The following is a 22,778-nucleotide window of genomic DNA, read 5'->3' on the forward strand; positions in this document are numbered from 1 at the left end:
TTAGTGTTTTTATTTTTGTTATGAAAAGCTTTGTGTGAAAAGTGCTGTCAAACTAAAAATGCTTTCTGATTCGTTAACATCAATGCAACTCATGCTGCTTCGGCTGTGTGCCCTTCCAGAAGTGTCCTCTGCAGACGTCAAGCTGGCGACCGTAGCAGGAAAGAAGGGCAAGAAGACCGAGGAGGAGGAGCAGCCGCAGCCGGAACAGGCCGCTCCTGCAGCAGTGGCGGCGGTGGCGGCAGCGCCGGCACCTGCAGCAGCTCCCGAGGAAGAGGAAGAGGAGGAGTATGTGGTGGAAAAAGTCCTGGAGCGTCGGGTGGTGAAAGGAAAGGTGGAGTTTCTGCTGAAATGGAAAGGCTTCTCAGAGTGAGTAGAAGGTTTCTAGTGGCGGCATGTAAACAGGATGAGACTGAGGGGTGGGTGATTAATCGGATTTTAATCTCAGTTACAATCTGGATTTTCGACGATCATATAATAAAAGGGTGTGATTATTTTTGTCTTTGCAGTTTCCTCTCCTGTCTTCAGCTGCTAATCAAGCGTCTCTGGCGTTGCAGCGCTGTGCTGTAAACTCCTCCCGCAGCCACTTTGGTTTCATTCAGACACTGTTGCCAACTTGGCAACTTTCTCGCTAAATCTGGAGACTCTTTTTGTTAAAAGCGACAAATCTAGCAACTTTTACTGGAGTTATTAGAGACTTTTCTGGTGTTTTGACGACTGACTTGAAGGCACATATTGTTCTGCAGTTACTGTAAGGAAGGAGCAGCGGGAGCCTCTCCCGTCCTAAAGCACTCCCAGGCGGCCAGTCTCAGTCGGCTCCGGCTGCAGGTCAATGTAGAATAACTGCAGTAGGTTGTGGAAGTTCACCTAAACATAGTTTATACCGTTGTCAGTGACAACTGGCTGCATTATTTTCGTATAAACGCACATGTAGTCCTGTGAGTTAAACACTTTAATATCCCTCCATTACGGGGCGTTACCATAGCAACACCATTATCAACTGGTTCAGATCAGCTGTGTTTTAACAGGTGAATGAAAGAAACGCGCTGTAGCCTGACAGTGGTCGTTTGGCATAAAATGTGTATCGAGGCCAACGTAAAATAGTTCCTATACTTTAGCAAATGTTGTAGAAAAGAAATACAAATTTGTTATAAAATGTTTACTGTGTGGGACCATGGCATAAACGGATTAAACAACTCGTAACTGTTAGACAGTTATAATGCCCTATGCCAAGTCAGGAACACCACGACGCGCAGCGTTGTTTAATCCTTACTTTGTCTATTCAGTTTACATCAGTATTTGCACTTTGTCAAGACAAAGCTTCATGTTATTTGTTTGATTTCTAAAATATGTGGAAACCTAAAGACATTTTTTTAAAAGTCATGGTTTAATGTTTAAAAAAAAAACATGTTAAAGAGAAAAGGATAATTTTGTTAAATAATCGAGATAGCAATTTCCGTCAAAATAATCGTGATTTTTTTTTTTTTTTTGCCATAATCGAGCAGCCCTAACATCGAGGCCAACATATTTAGCGAGTGTTGTAAAAAAGAAATACAAATTTGTTATAAAATGTTTCCTGTGTGGGACCGCGGTATAAGCAGATTAAACAACTCAGAACTGTGCATTTGACGGTTATAAAGCAAGACACCGAGTCGAGAACACCGGGACGCGCATTGTTGTTTAAAAAAAAAAGATAATTGTAACTAAGATAGTTAATAAATAAGGTAATAATAATAATTAAAACCGCAAGCGGTGATATAGGCCCTCGCACCATGGCGCCGCTCGGCATAATGCCACCGCCTCCCCTGGCAACATCCTTCCCATGCCTCTCTCAACCTAAAGTGCAGCCAGACTGCACCTCAGGCCATTTAGACCTTATGAACGGTCACTTCCTGTCACCAAGGGGCGGGGCTAATTTATAATCTAATTATTGACATACAGAAATGTGAAGGATATGACTGGCATCATCTGTAGCAAATTTGGTGCAGGTTGGTTGTTTTTTGTGGGAGTTATGTCAGTTTTCCTTTTCATTGCATCACATCTGCTTTGCTGCCCCGCCTCTCCTAAACGATATCCCCTATTAAAAGAAATAGCACAACTTTTAATCACACATGCCTCTTGAGCATCCTGACTCATTTGGGTTAAAGTTGGACAAAATTCTTAGGACAAGTTCCTCCAAATGCATGGCAAAGAAAATGACAGAAATGACCCCAAAAATGGCACCCTTTTCAAAATGGCCGACTTCCTGTTGGATTTAGCCCATATGTCCAAGAGACCTTTTTTGAAGGTACTGGGAGGGTCTACAAGTTTCCCGAATCATATCCATGTCAGTCAATGTAGTGGGCGGGGCTGATTAATTAAAATATTGTAGGGGGCGCTATGGAGCCATTTACTATCTTCTCCACTATATTTTAATTTTACTCTATTAAGGGCATAACTGTCATGACTCATGGCAAGTATGGTGAAGATCAAAGGTTTCATGGCTTTGTTACAGGTACTTCCTGGTTCATGATATCAGACACTTCTTGTTGCCAAGGGGTGGGGCTAATTCATAGTCCCATTATTGCATTGCAGATTTTGTTCATCATGGGACTGGCATCAAATGTGTCGATTCCTGTGCTGATATGTTGTTTTATGTGGGAGTTTTAGCAATAAGTCATTGTTAATGAGACATAAAACTTTGAGGGCCCGCCCCTCCTAAACTAAATCTTCTATTAGAAGAAATAACACAACTTTACATCACACATGCCTCCTGAGCATCCTGTGCAAGTTGGGTGTCAGTTGGACAATATCCCTAGGAGGAGTTGTTTAAAATGCATGGCAAAGAAATGACCCCAAAAATGGCACCTTTTTCAAAATGGCCGACTTCCTGTTGAAATTAGCCCATATGTCCAAGAGACTTTTTTGAAGGTACTGGCAGGTTCTCCAACTGTGCTGAATTTTATCCATGTCGATCAATGTAGTGGGCGGGGCTGATTGATTGAAATATTGTAGGGGGCGCTATGGAGACATGCTCCATTTATTCCATAATGTTTCAATGGGGCTTAGTTCAGGGCCTTACTGTCATCAGTCATGGCAAGTTTGATGGCGGTCCAAGGTTCCATGGCTTGGTCACAGGTACTTCCTGTTTCATGGCGTTGGACCGCCATTCGCCATGTCCCGTTTAGCGTAGCGACTTGAGGTTTTTATTGTGGCATCATGAATGGGTTTGACATGTTTTGGAGGAGGCTCAAGTGTTTTGGACCATTTGCTTAGAAGCATGACCCTCAAACGTGGAAAAAACCACTTCCTGTTGTAAGTGGGCGGGGCTTAGGTCTACACCAGCAATGGTCACATTAATCTGTTCAGGACTGATCCCTTATTAATCCCTATAAGTTTTAGGGTGATCAGATCAAAATTGAGAATTTTATAGTGATTTATGATGTCACGCCGCCGCATGGAACTTCGCCATGGCGTCATGGGCACGCCGTGCAGCGTAGAGCAACGTCCTTTATCAGATCTCTTCACCAACATGTTTTGTGATGCCTGAGTGAATTTGGGCCATGTGGTGTCCACCAAGCCAGAGTTATGGGTGTGTGAGCAAAAAACACTTTTGACCTCCAGGGGGCGTGGCTATTTCATAATCAAAATATTGACATATAGAACTCTGTAGGAGGGGACTGCCATCATATCTAGCAAATTTGGTGCAGAAATGTTGCTTTATGTGGGAGTTATATCCGTTTAATTTTTCATGGCGAGACATCAAACTTTGAGGCCCCGCCCCTCGTAAACTAAGTCTCCTATTAGAAGAAATAACACAACATTGAATCACACATGCCTCCTGAACATCCTGAGCAATTTGTGGCTCAGTGGGATAAAAGCCCTAGGACGAGTTCGTTAAAATGCGAGGTGCTAAAACGCCAAAATATTGACTTTGACCTAAAATGGCCGCCTTCCTGTCGACATTTCACCATGACATTAAGAGGATTTTTTTGTTTGTCCTGTCATGTAGATCATGTGTATGAATTTTCATAAAGATTGACGACATGCAGTGGCGGGGCACCTAAAATAGGTGGCGCTCTCGTTCAGTTTCGCCCAAACATTCTGGAGCACCTCAAAATATCAAATTTTTCATATTCCCTTGGGGGGGTACGCAAAATTTGGTGAGTTTTCGAGCACGTTCAGGCCTCCAAAAAAGCACGCGAAGTGTCCGAATAAAAATAATAAACACTGCAAATACAATAGGCCTTCGCACCGCCAAGGTGCTCGGGCTTAATAATAATAATAATAAACACTGCAATTACAATAGGCCTTCGCACCGCCAAGGTGCTCGGGCCTAATTAAAAAGATTAATAAATAAGATAATTGTGTTAAATAATTGGGGTAGTAAGCGAGAGAAATAAACAGAGAAAGAAGCTCAGTGTATCAGGAAATGTCCCTCAACAGTCTAAACCTATAGCAGCATAACTAAGGGGTGCTAACCATCCCTAGCTATAGGACTTATCAAAAAGATAAGTCTTCAGCCTAGTCTTAAAGGTGGGGAGGGTGTCTGCTTCCCTAACACTAACTGGGAGCTTATTCCATAAGAGAGGGGCCTGATAACCAAAGGCTCTGCCTCCTGCTCGGCTCTTTGAGACTCTAGGAACCACAAGTAAGCCTGCAGTCTGCGAACGAAGTACTCTGCTTGGTATATAAGGAACAATGAGGTCTTTGATATATAGTGGTGCCTGGTTGTGGAGGGCTTTATATGTAAGGAGAAGGATTTTAAATTCTATTCTAGATTCAACAGGCAGCCAATGAAGAGAGGCTAAAACTGGAGAAATATGATCTCTCATGCTGGTTCTGGTTAGGACTCTGGCTGCAGAATTCTGGATCAGCTGAAGGCTTTTCAGGGCATATTTAGGACAGCCCAGTAATAGAGAGTTACAGTAATCTAGTCTCGAAGTAACAAAAGCGTGAACCAGTTTTTCTGCATCACTCTGAGACAGAATGTCCCTAATGTTGGCTTTATTACGTAAATGAAAGAAGGCTGTTTTAGTAACCTGCTTAATATGTGGGCGAAAGGACAGGTCCGAGTCAAATATTACTCCAAGGTTTGTCATTGTAGCACTGGAAGCTAAAGTAATGCCATCCAGGTTCATTACAAAACTGCAAAATTTAGCTCTGAGTTTTTCAGATCCAACGAGAATTACTTCAGTCTTATCTGAGTTTAAGAGGAGAAAATTTCTAGACATCCAAGTCTTTGTCTATGAGACAATTTTGTAGCCTATTGGGCTGATTTGTTTCATCTTGTTTAAAGGATAAGTATATCTGAGTATCATCTGCATAACAATGAAAGTTTATTCCATGCTGTCTAATAATTTTGCCTAAAGGGAGCATATATAGTGTGAAAAGTATTGGTCCAAGTACAGAACCTTGAGGAACTCCATGACTTACTGTAGTTTGTGAGGAGGACTTGTCATTTACATGAACAAACTGAAGTCTACCAGATAAATATGATTTAAACCATCTTAACGCTGTACCTGTAATTCCAATCACCTGTTCTAGTCTCTGTAACAGAATGTTATGATTGACTGTATCAAATGCAGCACTAAGATCAAGCAAGATAAGTACGGACAGAAGTACTTTGTCTGAGGCCATAGGAAGGTCATTAGTTTCAGTGGTGTAAAGTCGCGTAAACATGCGACGTTCTACGTGTTAGATTTCAGATCTTTGTGTGAAAACATTGTCCGTGTTTCTGGGATGAAATGTTTGTAAATCAAACTACTGGTGGGAATGAAAAGCAGACGAGGTCGGTGGGAAGTTGCCTTCACGTGGTCATGTGATCATCTAGCTGGAAGGAAACTAACGTCTGTCTGTCCTCGTCTCCCAGTGAGGACAACACCTGGGAACCTGAAGAGAACCTGGACTGTCCAGACCTGATCGCAGAGTTCATGCAGAAGTACAAGGAGAAGGAGGAGAAGAAGAAGGAGGGCAAGAGGAAAGCCGCCAGCGAGGCCTCGGGAGACTCGGAGGAGCGAGGGAGCAAGAAGAGGAAGGATGAGGTGAGGTTCATTAAACTTTATTTATAAGAACAATCAGCATTTTTCCAGAAGGAATCTGGTTCATTCTGGTCCAGATCGAATCTGATTAAACATGGGATCAGTGTTCTTATGAAGCTGCAGATAAAACGCGGAATTCTCCAAGTGGATGGATGTAATCATCATGTTTGTCTGCTGCAGGGCGAGAAGGCCCGAGGCTTCGGAAGAGGACTGCAGCCTGAACGGATCATTGGAGCTACGGATTCCAGCGGAGAGCTGATGTTCCTCATGAAGTGGTGAGTCCTCCCTCTGAGACGTGGATCCGAGAACGCTTCCTCCATGAATCGGGCCGATGTGGTCTCCTGAAGACCAGCTGTCATCCAGCTGTTTGGTCTGACAGACCAACAGCGTCCTGTAGACCAGTATGTAAAGTCCCAGTCCAGGTTCCACAACCTACAAACCATCTCTTCATACAATATCACCGCTGCTTTTATCCAAATATAGTTACTTTTATTATGACAGTTACTTTTACTTTATTATAATTTTACTTCAGTTTGTTCCGGGTGTCTGACTGGAAACATGGAGCCAGTGCTACTGACCCAGTTCATCTGAACCCAGCTATAATCCAATTATAATTTTATTCAAATAGCATTTCATTTTGATATACTTTTATTAATATAGTTACTTAGATCATATGTTAACTTTTTTAGTTGCTTTTATTACAACATTGAGTACTTTTATTAGTTTTATTAAAACATAGGTTTATTGCAATATAAGTTTGTTTGATTAAATAAGTTACTTTTACAATAATTCAGTTATAATTTACTTGAAATATATTAGTTTGGTTTAAATATGTTACATTTACAGTTTTATTCTATCCATCCGTCTTCTGCCACTTGGGTCGGGTTGCGGGGGCAGCAGCCTAAGCAGGGAAGCCCAGACTTCCCTCTCCCCAGCCACATTTGCCAACTCTGCGGGGGGGATCCCGAGGTTTTCGCAGGACAGCCAAGAGATATAATCCCTCCAGCGTGTCCTGGGTCTTCCCCGGGGTCTCCTCCCAGAGGGACGTGCCTGGGACACCTCACCAGGGAGGTCCAGGAGGCATCCTGACCAGATGCCCGAGCCACCTCAACTGGTTCCTCTCGATGCGGAGGAGCAGCGGCTCTACTCTGATCTCCTCCCGGATGACCGAGCTCCTCACCCTATGTCTAAGGGAAACCCGGCCACCCCACGGAGGAAACTCATTTCAGCCGCCTGTATACAAGATCTCCTTCTTTCGGTGACGGCCCACAGCTCATGACCATAGGTGAGGGTAGGAACGTAGATCGACTGGTAAATCGAGAGCTTCGCCTTCTGGCTCAGCTCCTTCTTCACCACAACAGACCGGCGCAGAGTCCGCATTACTGCAGACGCCGCACCGATCCGTCTGTCAATCTCGCGCTCCATCCTTCCCCCACTCGTGAACAAGACCCTGAGATATTTAAACTCCTCCACTTGAGGCAGGACCTGACTCCCGACCCAGAGAGGGTAATCCACCCTATTCCGCCTGAGGACCATGGTCTCAGATTTGGAGGTGCTGATTCTCATCCCAGCCGCTTCACACTCGGCCGCGAATCGCTCAAGTGAGAGCTGGAGATCACGGCCAGATGAAGCCAACAGGACCACGTCATCTGCAAAAAGCAGAGACCCAAGCCTAAGGCCACCAAGCCGGATCCCCTCAACACCTCGGCTGCGCCTAGAAATTCTGTCCATATAAGTTACAAACAGAATCGGAGACAAAGGGCAGCCTTGGCGGAGTCCAATCCTCACTGGAAACAAATCCGACTTAATACCAGCAATGCGGACCAAGTTCTGACACCTGTCGTATAGGGACCGGACAGCTTGTATGTGGGTCCGGTACACCATACTCCCGGAGTACCCCCCACAGGAGCCTCCAGAGATCACGGTCGAACGCCTTCTCCAGGTCCAAAAAGCACATGTAGACTGGTTGGGCAAACTCCCATGCCCCCTCCAGGACCCCAAGGATGGTATAGAGCTGGTCCACTGTTCCACGACCAGGACGAAAACCACACTGCTCCTCCTCAATCCGGGATTCAACTATCTGGCGGACCCTCCTCTCCAGGACCCCTGAATAGACCTTACCAGGTAGGCTGAGGAGTGTGGTTCCCCTGTGATTGGAACACACCCTCCGGTCCCCCTTCTTAAAAAAGGGGACCACCACCCCAGTCTGCCAATCCAGCGGCACTGCCCCCGATGTCCACGCGATGCTGCAGAGGCGTGTCAGCCAGGACAGCCCTACAGCATCCAGAGCCTTAAGGAACTCCGGGCGGATCTCGTCCACCCCCAAGTCCCCCAGCTCTGCTTCCTCATCGGAAGACGTGTTGATAGGATTGAGGAGGTCTTCAAAGTATCCTTCCACAGACCCACTACGTCCCAAGTTGACGTCAGCAGCTCCCCACCTCCACTGTACACACTGCTTCCCCCTTTTGAGCCGCTGGATGATAGACCAGAATCGCCTCGAAGCCATCCGGAAGTCTTTCTCCATGGCCTCGCTGACCTCCTCCCATGCTCGAGTTTTTGCCTTGGCAACAGCCGAACCCACATGCCGCTTAGCCTGTTGGTACCCATCAACTGCCTCCAGAGTCCCACAGGCCAAGAAGGCCTGATAGGACTCTTCAACTTTAAGGCATCCCTCACTGCTGGTGTCAACCGATGAGTTTCCTTACCCCCCACCCGAAGGTGGAGGGAAACTACCCTTTCATCCACCCGGGTAAATCCCAACGTGCAGGCACCAAGCCGGGGTCTGATGAGAATGCCTGCACCTGCTCAGCGCCTCTCACCATGAGCAACTCCAGAGTGGAAGAAAGTCCAGGCCCTCTCGAGGGTACTGGTTCCAGAGCCCAAGCCATGCGTCGAGGTGAGTCCAACTATATCTAGCCGGAACTGCTCAACCTCACGAACAAGCTCAGGCTCCTCCTTCCCCACCAGGGAGGTGACGTTCCACGTCCCTAGAGCCAACTTGTGCAGCCGGGTCCCCCCCTCTTGCTGCCGCCCAGCTCACATTGCACCCGACCCTTACGGCTCCTCCCGCAGATGGTGAGCCCGTGGGACGTGGGGCCCATGTAACACTTTCAGGCTGAGCCCGTCCGAGCCCCATGGGCAAAGGCCCGGCCACCAGACGCTTGCTCTCGTGCCCCACCCCCAGGCCTGGCTCCAGAGGGGCCCCGGTGACCCGCATCCAGGCAAGGGAACGTTTCCGCCCATGGTCATAGTCTTCATAAGGGTCTTTGAGCCGCACTTAGTCTGGTCCCTCCCCTAGACACCTGTTTGCCATGGGTGACCCTACCAGGGGCATAAAGCCCCCGACAACATAGCTGCTCGGATCTGACGGCTCAGGGAGTGTGTTTACAGTTTTATAAAAATATTAAATAAGTTTTATTACAAAATTAGTTTTAATAGCTACTTTTATTATATTAGTTACTGTTATAATGGGTTTATTAAAACATTAGTTTTAATTATAATAGTTTTAATAAAATATTATGGTTTTACTACCATTTTACTTTTATTATAATGGGTTTATTAAAATATTAAGGTTTTGTTACATTTTACTTTTATTATGAGTCTATTACTATATTATGGTTTTATTACAATATCAGTTACTGTTATTAAAATGGGTTTATTAAAATATTAGTTTTAATACCATATTACTTTTATTATGAGTTTATTACTATATTAGTTTTATTACAATATCAGTTACTGTGATTAAAATGGGTTTATTAAAATATTACAGTTTTCTTACAGTATTATTTGCTGTTATGAGAACATTGCTGTTTTGTAAATCTGTTTGGGGTTTTTCTGGATCTTGACTCCAGTTTTCTGTCGGAACCCAACAGGAAGAACTCGGATGAGGCGGACCTCGTTCCTGCAAAGGAGGCCAACGTTAAATGTCCCCAGGTGGTGATCTCGTTCTACGAGGAGCGCCTCACATGGCACTCCTACCCCACGGAAGACGAAGAAAAGAAAGAGGAGGACAAAAAGGACTAGAGGAGGAGCTAAAATGAAGAAGGGTGGAGGTGCAGGGCAGGAAACCAACCAGCTGAAGGAGGAAAGCTTGTTTTCCTGCCCTGCAGCGTCCTCACAAGATGTTCCCACCTGTACATTGGTTTAAACCTTGTTCTGATGCCTTTAGTTCAGACCGAGTCTCTGAGAGAAGTTTGTTTCCTCCTTCCTGTCACCGCTCCTGAATGAGGAGCGGTGACAGGAGTTGGTCGTCGTGGTGACGGCCGTCGCAGGAAGGCGTGTCACACTTCGCCGTGTTCCGGTGGGAACGTCTTTTGAGGGAACAGAGGATGGAAACCCCCCGTGTCTCTTTCAGTATCCGTTCTATGTACCGCCTGGTTTCTCACTGTAACTTCCCATTCTGCACATTTCACCCCAACGTGGACGAGAAGAGGTCGCTGACGCGGCCGCCACCAGCCTGGCGGCCTCGTGTGGCAGCGGGAGGATGTGGTCAGGCTGGTGAAGCAGCAGCAGCAGGTGGTGGTACCTCCATGATTAAAGCTGTAGAATGAACCTCCACCTCCTGGTGTTAAGTCTCTCGCTCGCTCGCTGTATTATTTCTGCTTCCACCATCGCCATGACGCACTGAGCACGTGCAGTTATCGGTCTTCCGCTGTCCTGCACATGCTCAGTGTGCACCGGCTGTGTTTCTGCGTAGACTGTATTGAAGTTAGCATTTAGCTTCCTGTCAGCAGATCTGGATCAGCCCGGTTTGGTTCTGGTCTTTGAATTAAAACGATTTGTTCTGGTTCTCATGGATTCTGTTGAATGTTTTTAAATCATTTTAATTTCACGTTCAGCTTAAAATCAGCTTCAGTTCTTCCTCTGACACCGGATCAGTCTGCTCCTCTGGCTTCAGATCAAGTTTGCTTCCCGGTTCTGGTCCGGGACCGGCGTGCAGGACCCGGTCCAGGCCCGATCCAGGTCTGCTGTTAGCTTTTGTATCTCCTGTTTTCTGGACGTAGCTGTTAGTTTGTGTTGTTGCATGTTTGTTGATCTTTTACTGGTCAGATTTAGTAAATGTTACAGGATTCATAAAGTCTGCGTCTCCGTCTCACTTCTTTCCTTCCGGGTGATTCTTCACCACCACCAGGAACACGTGAATCATGATCACAAGCTCAGCAGCTGCTACTCGTCAGGTTTCATCTGATGGATTTATTTTACACGTAATGAGAAGCGAGGTCTGTATGTTCAAAGACGACGTAAAAATGTTCGTACTTTCTCACCTTGATCAGCGGTTATATCAAAACAAACTTTTTTACCTGCATCAGCAAACATGTTAACTCCGCCCACCTCGAATGTCCAACCAATCACACCATACGTGTCAGAGCCTGCCAGAAGAAAGTTCTGCCAGCCCGATGTGTCGAACTGTTCTCAACCACATCATTTTCCTCTCTGGCATAAAGTTCTCGCTCCTCGTGGTGTACGTAGAGCTGAATCCGGAGATCCAGTCTAGTCCTGGAGATCAGGGATCCTCAATCCAGGTCCAGGAGGACCAGTGTCCTGAAGGTTTTCCAAGCGTCCCAGTTGCAACACACCTGATTCAAATCAATGGGCATTCAGCAGACGTGTTGAGCTGGTCTAGTCAGGTGTGTTCCAGCAGGGACACTGGGAAAACCTGCAGGATGCTGGGCCTTGAAGACCAGGACTGAGGATCCCTGCTGCAGATGCCTTGTCACAGACCAGTTCCTGCAGAGCTCATCCAGTTCATGGTGGTAGTTTTCCCACAGGGTGCTCCTACGAGAACAGCCCTCAGCGGCTGCTTTCAGACACGACATATTTGGGAATTTGGTGAAAATGCGAATGAAGAGCTGAACGCTGCTTTCAGAGGAAAACTTTATTCATTCAACAGAAAGGGGGAAAAAAAAAAAAAACGTTTTTAATCGTTTTACATAAAAACTTTTACATTCTTCCACCGGTCCACGGCAGCTTCAGACTTCCCAACGTCAGAACTGCAACTCGCGGCGCATCTCCGCTGGATGGCTTCATGGCTGAAAACCGAACACAGAATTCCTGACCAAGTTCCTAGTCACGGCGGCGATGGTGAAAACTGGTCCAGCTGAGCTGACAACCTAAGCTTCAGTTTGTTCCGGGTGTCGGACTGGAAACATGGACCCAGTTCTACTGACCCGGTTCATCTGAACCCAACTGGTCCAGGAGAAAGGCAACAAAAACTTCAGGACAGTCAGAGACCAGTCCGGCTTGTTCCGTTTTCAACGTTGATCCTAGAAGCAGGAATTTATCTCAGAGGTTACAGAAAAACCAGGAGAACCAGAGGTGGACTGGACTCCATTATGATCATCATCATCCTCACATCCTCTTCATCCTTCCATCTTCATCTCTGTCCATCCTTCAGTCACTGAAGGAGGTTGTTGAAACATCCCATTGCTTCCCTTCGGGAATGTTTCCTTCCTTTCGGGAACGTATACCCCTTCGGGAACGTCTCTTCCCTTCAGGAACGTTTCCTTCCTTCGGGAATGTTTCCTTCCTTCGGGAACGTTTCCTTCTTTTCAGGAAAGTATACCCCTTTGGAAAACGTCTCTTCCCTTCAGGAACGTTTCCTTTTCTTCCTTCGGGAACATTTTCTTCCCTTTGGGAACGTTTACCCCTTCAGGAATGTCTCTTCCCTTCAGGAATGTCTCTTCCCTTTGGGAACATTTTTTCCCCCCTCCAGGAACGTTTCCTTCCTTCAGGAACATTTACCCCTTCAGGAAGGGGTAATTCGGTGTTCATTCGGAGCATTGTTGCTTGAAAGTTAACATGTTCTTAAAATCCTGCACATTCCAAACACCACTAGTTTAGATCAAAATTCCACATATCAGTCAAGAAGGATGTCGGATCTTGGAATCTGGACCAAATGCTGTTTTTCCGTTACAGCCTTTTAAGTCTCTGTACTGCTTCCTTCTGAGTGAATGGTTTGGCGAGTATGTCTGCAAACCTCCGGTTTTCCAGGTTTCACTCCTTTTTTCTGGGTTTCTTCCTCTCTTTACCATCATCACCAGATCCAAAATGGAGGACGTACTCTGTGGCGTTCAGCGGCTTCCCATCCTCATCTCTAAGCTGGGAGAAGACTTCTTCGGACAGCATTCCCAACCTGCTTTTCAGTACTTGCAGATTCCTGAGGGCTTCCCTTCTCTCCCTGAGGAGTTGGGAATGGTGTCGCCTCAGAGCCGACACTTCGTCCTCCAGTCCCTGCAGCACGTCTTGTTTTCTCTGCCGGCAGTTCTGAGCAGCGATCTTGTTTTTCCCGCGCCGCCGGATGTCCCTGATAAGGGAAAGCTGCTCCCCGTTCAGCTGGAATTTGCTCAGCACATGGTTAAATTCCTCCACCGGCAGGCCAACAATCAGCTGGTTGGAGAATGGGATGCCGAGTGCTCGAGCTCGCTGCTCATCCCGGCTCCAGAGTTTGGCTTCTGTGATGCGAGCCGAGGAAGAGGGCTGGGATTTGGTCCGTCTGGGATTTATCTTGCCAACGGAGGTGGTGGAGGAGCAGGCTTGGTTGTAAGTGTGATCATGGCCGACGTGCTCTGGCCAGGAATGTCTGTGGAACAGTTCGTCATTCCCACTTATCCCTACAGGGAAGAGGTGTTTAGCTTCTCCGGAACACCCGCCGACTGCTCCCAACTCCTCCTCATCCAGATTTTCCTCCTTTATTGTCACCTCCATCTCTAAACCAAAGCCGCCTTCAGCGTCTTCATCCTCGTCTTCTGAGAAGACGGTTGACCCACATGAGGAAGAGGAAGATGATGATGAGCCTTCAGAAACACACGAAGAAGCAGGACTGTGGCTGAAATCCAAGGAGAGACCAGAGTCCAACTCCGTCTCATCCTTGCCGTCTAAAGGAAAGAAGAAAAGGTTACAAAACGTAGTGTGTGTTGGGAATCTGGTGGAATCATCCTCTGGTCTACCTGCATGGTCCAGATCCTCCCCGCCAGCCTCCGGGAGGAGTTCTCCGTGGTCCTCCCACTCCTCCACCTCCAGACCGGCAATGACTCCTCCTTCCAGGACTGGGTCCCACAGACCAACAGCATCCAAGATGGAGGCATCCTCTAAGGGCTCATCATGTGGGCTACAGAGACCATCAACATCCCCATCATCCATCAGGAAGGTATCGGAAGGTCCCGGAAAGTCCTGGCTCAGATCATTCCTTTCTAAAGTTGGGATGAAACTGGGAGTCGCCGGGTTGTATGAAGGAAAGTTCGAATCAAATCCAGAGAGGCTCTCGGGTTCCAGCATGTCCATCAGATCTGGAGACAGTGGGTCCATGTTGAAGGTGGCCAGGTGGTTCTCTGGATTCAGGCCCATGAAGAAGTCCTCTGCAGGAAGATCCCTGTGGTTGTCCAGCTCGGAACTGGGAGTGAGAGGAAGCAGATCCAACTGGTTTCCAGTTCCAAACAAGTCTGCGCACAAAGACAAAGATGTTCGGAATGAGTGAGCGATTCAGAGTTCCTATCAGAAGTTTGGCCCGGTCTGGTCTCCAGTGGACTGGACCAGTTTGCTCTTATTTACTGCACCCTGCAGACCGGATGGGATCCTCTGGAGACCCGGTTTGGGTCCCAGGGCCATATGTTTGACCCTCCTGGCTCAAAGAGGTTTCAGGTGTGGAGATGATGGTCGTGGTTCTGACTTACCGGGCCGTGAAGGCGTCTCTGTGAGGCGGTCCTGCTGATTCCCATCAGATCCGACACCGTGAAGAATCCCGTCTGGTCTGGAATCCAAGTTAATGTTCTGAAGACAAAAAGTTCCTCAGTTCCACGTTAAACTTCTCCGTTTTCTCACCAGTCTTTCACCCACCTCAGGCTCCAGGATGGCCAGCAGATCCTGCCACTGGTCTTCCAGATCCAGGTCCATGGAGGACTCATTGGAGGACTCATCAGGAACAACGGTCTCAGAGGCCACATGGCCACCAGCCTCCCTTACCTGTAGGAGGACACAGTTCAGCCCAGAGAAGATTAGGACCAGGGAAAAGCTCTGGGAGCTTCAGTAAAGACCAAGATGGTCCAGCCGAGACCAGAACCGGAACTTTGTCTACCTTAGAACGTGTTTGTTACTGATAAACCGCATGCTGCGGGGGTTTTTAATGTTTCCATGTAAAAATGGACGGCGCATCTGGGACAAGGGGGCGATTCACACGCCAATCTGCTTGTTGCCTAGAGCTAACCCAGAGCTAACCTGCTAATGGAGGCAACGCTAAACCACGCTGCTAATCGGCTAAAAACCATAGTTGTGCTACTCTGTAGATATCACATACCTGTCAATCAAAAGGACACGCCCCAAATTATGCAGAATTTCTAGATTAAAGAAATCTGAGATAAGTTATAAAAGAAAATCATGTCATGAAGGTAAAAACTGGGAAAGGCTCCAGCTTCCCACAACCCTGAAGTGGACTAAGTGGTTAAGAAAATGGATGGATGGGTGTAAACCTGATACGTTAAACCTAAAGTTTTGGTTTTTTTTGTACCAGGCTGTAAACATGTTTATTCCTGCTGTGAAGTTGGTCTTTTTAACATGGGAGTCTATGTGTCACTCTGGTTTGGAGCCCCTAGTGGATGAAGGGGGAACTGCAGGTTGACAGTTCTGCATAGGCTTCACTTTTACTGTCGGAGGTAGAAAAAAAAAAAGGGGGGGGGGGGGGGGGGGTAAACAGGAATTGCAAAACTCCATGATGCAAGTCTGTGCTGGTGTCAGACGGCTGCTGATCAGGTTTCAAAACAAGATGATGGGTCAGGAGGATGGATTGACTGTGTGTGTGTGTGTGTGTGTGTGTGTGTGTGTGTGTGTGTGTGTGTGTGTGTGTGTGTGTGTGTGTGTGTGTGTGTGTGTCAGAAATCATGTTTACTATTTATTGGATGAAGCAGCAGAGCAGCATGTTCTCAGATCTCCATGTTTCCACCTCAGAGGCAATAATTTGTTTATTTTTCAGAAGATTATTTTTCAGGTACTGCCCACACTGATCAGTATCAGAGTTTGGACTCTTACCTTCCTCTGGAGTACAAACTGGGAGTGATCTGTACGAAACATCGGGCAGAGAAGGTGTCCAGTCTTAAAACAAGTAAAATGATCTCAAATCTGGAAACACCAGAAGTCAAGAACCCAGAATCAGACATGTCATCCTTCCATGTGAGGCTGGGCTGTCTGAGGGTTTTCTCCAAGCAAAACATCCTGGTGTGTTTGAAGGACCAAAGGACCAGATTCCCAAAGACGACTCAGCAAAACACATTTGTCCAGCGCGGACAATGCTACGCTACTTCCTGTTACCCAACGACTGATATGAACACCGGAACAACGCTGCTGTTCGTGGAACCTGAACTAAAATGATTTTGACTCGTCGGGTAATATTTTAATTAAAAAAGTTCAGCAGAAACAACCTGGACAGAGATTCTCATCAGTCTGTGTGTGTGTGTGTCGGTAAAATGATATCCTGACTGGACATGTAGGCCAGTGTGTGTGCTATTTATACCTGATGAGGAGTGTTTATGTGTGGCAGGAACGAAATGATGTGTTTATGATGTTTTCATGTGTGTGAGGACTGTGATGCTACTCTTCTCTACAAAGTCAATCACCAGGGTTCCTCTGAGGCTGAAATGAAGGTTTTACTCATGACTACGTTTAGGAGGATGTGTGTTCGTTAGCTTTTCAAAATTCCTTCGTTTCAAAGCATTTCATCTCTGGATGAATGAACCCTGAGCAGGCCAACTGCAGGTCTGGAGGAGACACGTTGACCAGTCTTGTCCCTTCCATGTCCTATCTGAGCCTGCTGTGGAACGTTGGCCAGTCAGTAACGGACGGTGTGGTCCACCCTCCACCTGCAGCTTGGAACGCAATCACTTCAGCTGCAGATAAAGTAATCACTAAACTCACAAAACTGACTTTTTTTTTTTTTTTTAAACCGGAGACAATGATCCTCTGGATCATAAACCTGGAACGTTAGTGGCTGCAGTTGTGAGGAGCAGTGTGGAGGAGTTTGGCTGTTTGGAGTGAACATGGAGAGGATGGCAGGTGTTGCAACTCTCGTCTGAAATCTGGTTTCCACGTTTTTGGGTCTGTTCATCCACCACACAGGTTTACGACTGTTACCATGACGAAAAGCCATCACAAAGGTATCGCCAACAAGCGACCGGGTCCATAAAGGCACCACGATGGCGGCCTGCACCACAATGAAACTTTCTGACTATAATGTTTTTGTTTTAAGTGTGTGAACTTCAGGGTGTTTCCGTCCTGCAGGATTTCATCTGAAACGACTGCATTGCTTCATCTCCATGTGTGTGAGGAGAGGTTTCCACCTGACTCATCCACCTCTGACTCATCCTCTCACATGACTTTACGTCATAAAGCACACATCACAGAATGTGTTCAATAGGGAAAGTTGAAGTTCCAGATCATTCCAGTTGATTCCCTCAAACACACTTTACTTTCCAGACAGAGGTTTCCAATCCAGCCAGACTCTAGCTGGTAAAACCAGAATGATCCATGATAACACCATCATTTATCACATTTTCATTCCAAATAGATATCACCATCACTGCTATGTTGCTATTTTAACCTGGAAATGGTGATGGAGACACTTTCTCTAAAACTTTCCACCAATCAGGGAGCTTGAATCGATGGCAATGTCCAATCAGGAGCAGCCAAAGATCAACAAACAAGCAGAAACTAAGAAAATGAAGGACTGAGCAGATCAGCTTATATACACCGACAAAGATCAGCGGGGATTGCCAATCGGAGATAAATATAATGGTTAACCTTCGGACTTTCACTGACTTGCCTCTGACTCACACATTAAACCCTCAGACAAACCTTTTTTTATTTCTCCGTCCAACTGGAAACCAGTTGAAAACGTGTGACGGCTCCTTCATGAGGACTCTCAGACCCTGAACAGCCTAATCCAGGTTCGACAGACTGCCAGTCTGTAAATCCTCGGCATTAACTGTCAGTAAGTGTTTGATGGATTAGTTTTATTATTAATAAATCATCGACATTGACAGAAAATCTGGAGTTTTTCATCATCACACACACATACGTCTTTCTTCCTGATGTGGATCTGCCCAACAGGAAAAAAACTTTCCATCAGAGGAACATTTTTATCGTTACAAGGAACTGGTCCACCATTTACTGACTGGTTCTGCTGAGTTTGTTTGAAATAAAGATGAGCAGCTTTAATGAAGAGAAGTTCACCAACAGAAAACCCCAACGTCGTCCCAAACACGGTGTCATACCTCTTCATCCTCCAGGTTAGCTTCAGGCTCCACAGCTGGGGTCATGTGGTCTCTCCTTCCCCATGAAGGAGCCCCGTCCAGCAGAGAGAGCTGGCGATGAAGTCCCACAGGGAACGGATCCGGTTCTCTCTGGACCAGCCAGGTCTCCACCTCTGCATGGGGAACCTGTAAAAACACAGAAGCTTCAGAGGTGTTTGATACAGGAGCCTGACTGTGTAGAGTAGCTAATGCTAATTAGCATCAAGAGTTTGAAAAAACACGACTTCATCAAATCCTTTATCAATGTGTGGATTAAAAACTGTAGAAAACATCTCAATGAACTCAGATGAGAACTCTGAACACCCCCCCCCCACCCCCTCTCACATCTGTGTGCTACACATGTAGCTACAGCTTATTAGCTTAGCTTAGCTTAGCCTAAAAAGTGAGGGAAACATTCAGCTGAGCGTCTTCCAGAAAAGTGACATCTAGCAGCTCTAAAGTTGCACTTCTGTCACCTAGTTTTAAAGTTTTCTCTCTTCTTCAGACTTTCTGCGGGTTTCTGTAAGCGGTAAACTAACTACGACTTGTTGGACAGCGAGTTCTGGGTCGGTTATCTAGTTTTACTTTGAGGAAAATGATGAGACTCGTATTAATCAGTAAACTTTAACTGCAGAGGAACGGACCTCCAGATGCCAAGAAATAATTCAAACTACAAACAGAAGAGATAAACTGAGGTATGAATAAAATTAAAGCTGATATTTAGATGCAGAGGAATTAGAAAGCTGTTATTGATCAGCCGTCGCTGTAATCCCGTCAGAATGGGTCTCACCTGTAATCGGTCCAGGGAGCGGACCCACCCTAAAAGCCTTCGCGCTGTGAAGAACCGGTCCAGGTCTACAGTCTTAGGGTTCAGACTCTGGCTGTCCTCCAGGTGGTTCCGGAGGTTGTGGAACTGGGTCTGGGTCAGCGCTGAGCTCGGGCCCTGAATCATCTCATACCAGGAGCGAGGCAGGTAAGGTTCCAGTCCCACCTCCACTTTAAGTCCACACAGACTGAGCAGGATGGCCACCTGGACCAGGCTTTCTGACAGGAACTTCTTCTGGTACAGCATGGTCTTCAGTGGGTCAGAACCAGAACTGGGAGAGTCTGGTCTAGATGTTCACCACCACTCGATGTTTCCTTCGTTGGACCCTCACAACTTCCTTCAGCACCAATCTGAGTTATGATGCTGAAAAACACAATCAGACCGGAGCTGGTTTACAGTCAGAGGAGATAACTGGAGTCTGTAACTTTGACCTATTAGTGGGAAATGTTTGGTAACTCCCGCCTGGCCAGGCGGCTCCCGTTACGCTGCAGCCGCATGATGCAACGTGTGTGTCAGCTACACGCCATCACAGCCTGTTTACAGAAGCTACAGTACAACAGCTGACTGTAAGAGGAGATGAGCACGTTCCAGCGTCTCTTCACCAACAAGCTTGTAGGAACTGGTTTCCTGCCGAGTCTGCAGCCACGGCAGGAGACAGCAGGAGTTTATTTACTAAACCACAGCGTAACAACACTGTTAGCCTGCAACAACAACAACATCCATCCACCATGTTTACTCCTTTTCTGTTTAGTTTTATCGTTATATCACTGTTATATGAGGCTTTGTGATACGTAAAACTACCAGGTTACTGTTTCTGGTGGTAGTTAGTCAGTTTCTCGTTCTGCTGGTAGTTTATCAGCTTTCTGGTGGTTTTTATAAGGTTCTTGGTGGAAACGGTACTACGGTGGACAGTTTACACAGTTTGTGGTGGTTGTTTATAAAATTTACATTGGTAGTTCATTTGGTTTCTGGTTTTTGTGGTAGATTATCGGGTTTTCTGGTAGTTAATCATGTTTCTGGTGGTAGTTTAATTGTTTTCTAATGTTTGCTTACTGGGTTTCTGCTGGTAGCACCAGGTTTATAGTGGTAGTTAACTGGGTTTTTTTTTTTTTTTGTGGTATTTCATCTGGTTTCTGGTGGTAGTTAAGTGGGTTACGGTGGTCGTTTATGGTGGTAATCATATGGGTTTTTGGCAGTAGTTTACTGGATTTCTGATGTTATCTTACTGGGTTGCTGTTGGTGGTTTACAGTGTTTTTCTGGTTTAGTCTGGTTTCTGGTGGTAGTTAACTGGTTTACAGTGGTTGTTTACGGGTTTTGTGGTGGTAGTTAATGATGTTCTTTTTTTTAAAGATGCAGTCATAATTAAATAAATAAACATCAATTTGTTATAGATGCTTAGGAGGACTCTGTAATGACCCAGACGGAGGAGAAACATCTCCACATAAACTAGAACAGTGTCTTTTCAGAGCAGCTGATATATTTTTCATCGTTAATCAGTTTTTCCTTCCTTAATTAATCAGATTAATTTAATTCTGACCTCTCAAACCTATTTAGGTTTGACTATTATTAATGTTTGCTTACATTGAAATAATCTGGCTAAAACTACTAATTAGCCACAAACATGGTTTGATTCCGTTTTTAATGGCAGAAAGCTGGAAATGATGTTTCTGAGGCAGCAGCTGAATTTAATCCACAGATTATCAGAAAGCTGAAATCTGAAGCTTCAGATCATTTTAAACTAAATATTAAAGTCTTCTCCTTGTGAAACTAAATATCTTCTTTATTCTCCTAAAAACGTTCTGAGATGAAAATGAAATTAAAAAGTTTTTCTGTTTCCAGTAACTGATTAAATCATTAATCTGTCAGCTTGATTAAACTGTTTAAACAGAAGTGAAGCAGAAGTTGATGGATGGCTGAAGAAAAGAGCAGAAAATTCCATATAAAAGTCAGATCTCACCAGATGAGCTGATGCGCCTCCTCTCGTGTCTCTGCGTCCTTCTGCTTTCTGTTCTGGGAGATGTTTGCAAAGTGGGAGGTTTTCCTTCTGCTTTCTGTTCTGGGAGATGTTTGCAAAGTGGGAGGTTTTCCTTCTGCTTTCTGTTCTGGGAGATGTTTGCAAAGTGGGAGGTTTTCCTTCTGCTTTCTGTTCTGGGAGATGTTTGCAAAGTGGGAGGTTTTCCTTCTGCTTTCTGTTCTGGGAGATGTTTGCAAAGTGGGAGGTTTTCCTTCTGCTTTCTGTTCTGGGAGATGTTTGCAAAGTGGGAGGTTTTTAAAGCAGCACCGGGATGACGGTGCACAGCTCCTCCTCCGCGGGAGTGGAAAACAAACACACCCTGATGTAGAAACAGCGCCTCCTCTGGAGAACAGCGGAATTACACCTGACTTCAGGAAAACAAGGAAGTAGGTCACAGATGATGTTTATGTTTACAGGCTGGATCAATCATTTAATCTTTATGTTTCAGTGTTGGAGTTTGTCCATGTCAGATCTGATTGGAACGTTTCTGATCACCACCCAAAGTTCCTGAAGTAAACAGCCAATCAGAGTTTATTCTTTGACTTTTTCAATCCTGCAGATTTTACATGTTGTATTTAATCATACATCTTTACTTATGTTTCTTTTAAAAAAAAAAAACGTTGCCAAAAACCAAACAATAAAAAACACTAACGATTTCTCAACGTCTTTTTCACAACAAAGAGCAAAGTACAGAATGAATCTCGGTTATATCAGATAAATCTATCAATAAATGAAGAAATAACAATAAAATAATAAATGTCTTTTTTACGACAGTCCAGGGGTCTGTGGGTAGTTTTGTGAGTTTCCAGTCTTGCCCGTCCCTAGACCTTTCTAATAAACTCCTTTTACCTCCTCTTCGTCACGGACATCTTTCTCCCCTTTTCTTGGAACAACACTCCTTTCCTTTTAGCCCTTTAAGGTCTGAAACCATAAAATATGCTAATAAAAGTTCAATGTTTTTAATATGAGGTCTTATTTGGCCCTTTGACAAAATGTAACATAAAAATGAACAATTTTGTGGGCTATTGACCAATTATTCTCATGTGTTATGAAAAAGCTGTTATAGTTTAGTCTTCTGCTTCCTGGTATCTGTCAGGTGGCAGAAGACAAGTATCAGGTTGTGTTCAACAGGATTTTAAACAAAGGCTTTAACATAAAGTGATGCAAAACATTTCAGAAACAGTTTAAATAACAACTCGGGCTCTTTAGTTAATGGGAATAATTGCTGGTGTGGAAAGGTAGTGATGAAGAACTGATCTGCCTCATTCATCAGCTGCTGAACTGGACCCCCCCCCCCTCAACAATTTTGAGACAAAATTCTTTGTTTTTGAGCAAATATCATGGAAACAAAAATACATGCTAAATACATAAATAAAAAGTATGCCATGGTAATAATGAAAAATGGATGTAAATGGATCAATGATAAGTCAGTTAAGTTAGTTTTGTTTTTACCTCCCCACCTGGATCTGTTGGACTTTTCATTTGTCCAAACATCTGGCGGTTACTTTAGCTTTCCTCTTTTTATCAAGTTTCCAGGTTAGTTTATTAAAATCCGTTTTTCAAAAAAAGTTTTTTTGCCTTTTTCTTCAGTTTATTATCTTTCTTTATTCAGGTTTTTATGTTCTTGACAACAGACACACAGCAAGTC

At 45.3% G+C, this 22,778-nt stretch overlaps 2 protein-coding genes across 2 annotated transcripts in view; one reads left to right on the top strand and one right to left on the bottom strand.

Annotated features, from left to right (window-relative positions):
• The window catches only part of LOC306765248 (uncharacterized protein), a gene marked incomplete at its 5' end in the record, with an annotated part of 107,413 nt that extends 96,319 nt beyond the window's left edge, over positions 1-11,094 (top strand). The window contains 4 exons of the mRNA XM_079252652.1: positions 120-366; positions 5,849-6,020; positions 6,198-6,292; positions 9,890-11,094. Coding sequence (XP_079108778.1) covers positions 120-366; positions 5,849-6,020; positions 6,198-6,292; positions 9,890-10,040 — 665 coding nt within the window. The 3' untranslated portion in view covers positions 10,041-11,094. The remainder of the gene's footprint in view (positions 1-119; positions 367-5,848; positions 6,021-6,197; positions 6,293-9,889) is intronic.
• Positions 11,095-13,010: 1,916 nt separating this feature from the next.
• Positions 13,011-19,361, bottom strand: LOC306765250 (endoplasmic reticulum membrane sensor NFE2L1-like; the record flags this gene model as incomplete). The annotated part of the gene is made up of 6 exons (XM_079252654.1): positions 13,011-13,891; positions 13,964-14,455; positions 14,687-14,783; positions 14,835-14,975; positions 18,272-18,436; positions 19,080-19,361. 6 exons carry the CDS (start codon positions 19,359-19,361, stop codon positions 13,011-13,013), a joined length of 2,058 nt encoding a protein of 685 aa, XP_079108780.1.
• Between the last annotated feature and the right edge of the window lie 3,417 nt (positions 19,362-22,778).

The sequence above is a fragment of the Telmatherina bonti genome (genome assembly GCF_933228915.1).
Source record: "Telmatherina bonti genome assembly, chromosome: 14".
Classification (NCBI taxonomy): Eukaryota; Metazoa; Chordata; class Actinopteri; order Atheriniformes; family Telmatherinidae; genus Telmatherina; species Telmatherina bonti.